This window comes from Anopheles marshallii, chromosome 3 (assembly GCF_943734725.1).
Source record: "Anopheles marshallii chromosome 3, idAnoMarsDA_429_01, whole genome shotgun sequence".
NCBI lineage: Eukaryota > Metazoa > Arthropoda > Insecta > Diptera > Culicidae > Anopheles > Anopheles marshallii.
This window is the reverse complement of record NC_071327.1, coordinates 57,865,889-57,871,306: the sequence shown is the minus strand read 5'-3', so window position 1 is coordinate 57,871,306 and position 5,418 is coordinate 57,865,889. Positions and strand designations below refer to the sequence as shown.

The following is a 5,418-nucleotide window of genomic DNA, read 5'->3' as shown; positions in this document are numbered from 1 at the left end:
GCGCATTGACCTCAGTTGGATGAGCCGAGCTACTTGGGTAGCTTTTTCGCTCACGACCCAACACTATGTACCGCTATGACTTGCTGCGAGAGACTTGCAGCTTTGGGAGACAAACACACTTGGTTGGTGTACCATTTATGTATGGCAAAAATCTTCAAGCATACTCTGTAAACGAAGCCAAGAGGAGCTGTCATTGCCAAACACCAAAACACGGCTACCTTAGAGAGACATTGGTGTATAAACATCATGTGCAGCTTAGAGAATTCCATGTTAGGGAGACTTTGCAGCTTTGAGAGACAAAAAATGTATTGAAAATGAAGGGACTGTCAAAAATGTTCATCTTAGGGAGATTTGCTATCTTTGAGAGACACTACCTTAGAGAGACTTGACTGTACTATGTATTTGTTGTAATGAAGGAAAGGTATTAAGAAAAATGAAAATCGATTTTATCGTTTTCCATTCCAGGACACCCGCATACCAACACAACTTTAGTATCACCACTTCATGACTACAACATCCTCATACATGGAACAATCGATAACACCTTGACCACAATGGCAGATTCCACAATGACAAATCGAGGATGCTGGTCAATTCTGGTCTTCCTGCTCTTGTTAGCTTCGTGCAACTCTAGCAGTGTACCGCGGGTCCAAGCAGTAAATGACATAAGTACAAACCATAAGCCGAGATTCCAAGATTGTACACACTATGAGCCAACGTTGAGAAAAGAACAGCCAACGGGTACACCTGTACTACGTGTAACAGCCTCCGATCCCGATCAAGGACAAACGTTAGAATACAGCATTGCCACCATGCCAGAGGACCAGAATTATTTCAATATTGATAAAACCACAGGGCAAATCGTGTCGGCCCATGTTTTCGATCGAGATGCACCAATAAGAGATCGAGAAATTAATCTTACGGTACGGGCGACCGACAACGGATCGCCTACTCTGGCAGATATTTGTACTATCAAGGTGACTATTCTGGACATCAACGACGATCCACCGATATTTCAGGAATGTGTCTATCAAGTGTCAGTGACGAAAGATCTGCCACTTAACCAGTCCCTGGCCACCATCTCAGCAATGGATCTAGATGATGGTGATAACAACCGCATTAAGTATGAGATCGTACAAGAACTCGAAGATAGCAGCTATTTCGACATCGATGAGAGTAATGGCTTGCTCACACTAGCTAAACCAATCAACCGCAGTCCAGGACAGTTTTATACAATTCATGTTCGGGCGTATAGTGAAGGCTCAATGGAAAACCAAACACAGCAAACAAAAGTAATGGTCCGTGTACTTGACCCTAACGATCATGCACCGTACTTCATCAAGATGCCAATGGTCCCTGTGATGCTCAAAGAAACGTTCCAACACTACAACATGGTTTTAGCGGAGTATGAAGCTGTTTCAAACGTAAAGAAAGATGATTTTGTAGATTTCCAGATAGTGCAAGGTAATACTGACTTAACATTTTTACTGGACCAAATCAACAATACGGTGGCTTACATTAAATTGCGAAGCAGCCTTGACTACGAAAGGACAACGAATTATACGCTGGTAATAAGGGCAACGAACTCTCTTAAAGAATATGCAGAAGTATGTTTGACGATCATGATTGTGGATGAAAACGACAACTACCCCGTATTTGACGACGACACGGGAACTATCCTAGAGTACGAGTTGCCTGGTACATTTGTAATGCAAGTCCATGCCCGGGACGATGATGGCACGGCTCCCAACAACATTGTGTCCTATCGGTTGGCGGACACGGATAGGCAATATTTCCAAATTGATAGTCAAACGGGCATCATTACATCGATGGTGAAATTCGATAGGGAAAAGGAGGAAGCCTACGTGGTGAGAGTAACTGCGGAGGACAACGCGCCGTCTGTGGAATTTAAAAACGGAAGCCCAAATAGCGTTACAAAGCACTTTTTGATTCAAGTTTTGCCCAGAAACTATTACAATCCGCAGTTCGAGAAGAGAATATATAGGTTCAATTATCTATCAGAAGACACCGCCATCGGCACAAAACTGATTCAAGTGAAGGCCCACGACAAAGGTAAACATTCCAGCATCAAGTATAGCATTCTCAAGAACAACGTGGGAGATGCGTTCAAAATCGACGAGAATACAGGTGTGATTTCGGTAAATAATCAGTTAGACTACGAAGCGATGTCAGATTATAAACTGTACGTAAAGGCGCATAATGGTCTATTTCATAATTCAGTGATCGTACGGTTCGGAATAGTAAACGTTAATGATAACGCACCGATATTCATTGATTTGCCAAATGTCACGATCCCAGAAGAAACTATCTCTCCCGATTGTATTGCGATTGTGAAGGCTTACGATCCTGACACACAGAACTCTGAAATACCTCAAGGCATACAATACACACTCGAGAAGGAACTTGAGCAGCTACTGGAAATTGACGACAGTGGATGCGTTCGGTTATTGAAGCCACTTGATCGTGATCCTCCTGATGGTTCAAAATTACGGCACATCAAAATTACTGCGACGGATGAAAATGGTAAAGGACAAGATTCAACGGGCACACTAAACATCACATTGGAAGACATTAACGACAACGCACCCTATTTAACAAACACGCAACCTATTGCATGGGGTAAAAATCGTACTCCGGGTAGGATAACTAAGCTAACAGCGCAAGATGCGGACGAAGATCAAAATGGCCCTCCGTTCGTTTACAGCATCGATCCAGAAGCCCCACTGGAGATAAGGCAACGATTTCAAATTGTAGGAGACGAATTGCATGCATTAAATAAGTTTGATCGCTACGACCCAAAAGAATACAGCGTTCCTATCTTGGTGAGAGATTCGGGAGATCCGCCGATGAGCGCTATTAGCACTCTGCAGATAGTGATCGGAGACGAGAATGATAATAAAAAGCAACAGAGTAAGAGCGATATAGTGGTCTACAAATACAACGGAAAGACATCTGATATAGACATTGGACGAGCACATGTGAACGATCCAGATGGTTTGGATTTGTCTAACAAAACATTTCTCTGGGACGAGGTAACAAGTGAAGAATCTTTGAAGCTTTTCCAACTGAACTTCAGCACCGGTATGATAACAATGTTGGAAGCTACACCTTGCGGACAGTATGATCTTCGTTTTCAAGTAGTTCAAAATTCGGACCATCGTTCTCGACACAATGTCTCAGCCCGAGCAACGGTGTTGGTGAAGGAGGTTTCGGAACAATCAATAGACCAGAGCGGATCAATTCGATTCTACAATGTAACGGCAGATGAATTTATATCTCAAACACCGGAGCATCGCAGCACACCACTGCATCGACTTCAAACGAGTATTGCAACTGTTCTAAACGTCAGTTCAACCGATGTGGACATATTCACGGTCAACAATCGAAAGCTCCCAAAACTATCTTTTCTGGACGTGTTCTTTGCGGTCAACGGTAGTGTTTACTCAACGTCTGAGGTGCTCAACGGTGTACTGAGTTACCAGCTGCATCAACTGGAGGAAGACGTCGGATTTCCGATCGAGATGGTTGGCATCGATGAATGCGAGTTGCAAAGCAGTACTTGTGAGCAGTCATGCAGGAATAAGGTTCACAAATCACCCAAACCGATCGTCGTCTACGGCAACGCAACTTCCTTTATAGGAATAACCACATTCGTAGAGGCGGAATGTGTCTCAGATACTCCGTTGATCATGTGCTTGAACGGAGGCACGCTTGAGAGTAACAGCTGCATATGTCCAAATGGCTTCGAGGGTCCACAGTGTGAATTAATCGACATCAGTTTCGATGGCAACGGGTATGCCATTTATACATCGATCATTGGTGGCACAATTTCAAACATCAGCATTGAGATGTTACCCCAACGGACAGATGGTTTGGTGTTGTACATTGGACCCATGAGGTACAATCCGCGTGTAAAGACACAACCGTTTCTTGCATTGGAGATAATCGACAGTATGGCGGTACTGCTATTAGACTACGGAACTGGAACGTTCCGTATCCAGGATCAACAGATATTTTCTCAATACGATTTATTGAGAGTGGATATTTCATTAAAGCCCGAAACGATTGAGATGAATACATTGATAAATAAGGTTGCAATTAGCAACAGCCGATACAAAAATAAGGATTTTGGTGGCAGCATTAAGACTCATGGACCTGTTCAGTTGGGCGGTACAATCGTCGATTTCACAAAGCTTGGGTCACTATACAACTGGACGTACATACCACAGACAAAGGGGTTCAATGGCAGCTTGCGGACCCTGACAATAAATGGGCGCACGATAGATTTTCAGCAGCATAATTTGGCACAGAACCTTCATAGCAGTCAGTGGCCATTTAAAAGGGTCACAACGATATTTGCGGTTTTGTTCACTATAATTATTATTTTAGGGGTACTTTTATGTATCCACATAGGCATTGTAGTTAGCAAAAAAAACAACAACAAGGGCGTAAAGAAAACAACAAGCCAAAGTTCACAGCCATTACTGAATAATAATAAAACCAGTATTGGCGTTCCCGAAAAGTAAGTAATAAGATATTTTTCACGACTACCATCACTCTATCGTTCAAGATAATTACCTGTTTCTTAAAGTTAACCGCTTTAATCTGAAGCTTTGAAAATTCGAAATAAACGATAAAACGGTCTGGAAAAACATCCAAGTATTTTTATTTGTAAGAAAAGGGAAGCAAATTTGGTCATACGCAAACTTGGAACGCAAATTGCACCCATATGCATTGTTTTTAGTAGCTGCGAATCGAATATAAGTAGTTGAAAATGAATGAATAAGTTAATGCAAACGCTTGGATTTATAAAAAAAACATAAGTTAAAATTTATAAAAATTAACTTGACGAATTTAAATTTAGCATCAACAACAAATTTAAAATATAAACCCTAATATAATATTTGATCGCCATATCAATTCATCGGTGATTCCGAAACGGTAAGGATTACAATCCCCATACAAGGAATCATATTTTCTATACTAATAAGATCCCGGATCGCTAGGGATCACCATTCCCTTTCAAATGCACATCACTACATCAAAGGAGTGTTTGCACACACTAATGAATGTTTAGTTAGGGATTAATCACACATACTATGTTATTTAACGCTTCCCACAAGGAACACGTCTGCTCTTGTCGAGTGGTTGATAAAAAAACGTCTGAACACATCCAGTATTGGACTTGTACCGCCCGTTCTTTGTTACCCCTTTTATAATTTCTTTTGCTGCTCATTTACTACTACTAGACGTTGATCTGTCCTAATTTGATTGTGCGACATTAATCAACAAGAGAAGTATCAAATGGATCGTAATCAGTTTTTTCAAAAACTGTGTGCAAGTGTAGCGAAAGCTTATCCTTCAAAGAACAAAAAGCTAGTTCAAGATTTAGCAGTG

The 5,418-nt window shown here is 41.5% G+C and overlaps 1 protein-coding gene across 1 annotated transcript; it reads left to right on the top strand.

Annotated features, from left to right (window-relative positions):
• The first annotated feature begins 554 nt into the window (after window positions 1–554).
• LOC128712904 (DE-cadherin-like) lies at window positions 555–4,547 on the top strand. The gene is made up of 2 exons (XM_053807770.1): window positions 555–4,344; window positions 4,435–4,547. The coding sequence occupies exons 1-2, from the start codon at window positions 555–557 to the stop codon at window positions 4,545–4,547; spliced, it is 3,903 nt and encodes a 1,300-aa protein (XP_053663745.1).
• The last annotated feature ends 871 nt before the right edge of the window (window positions 4,548–5,418 follow it).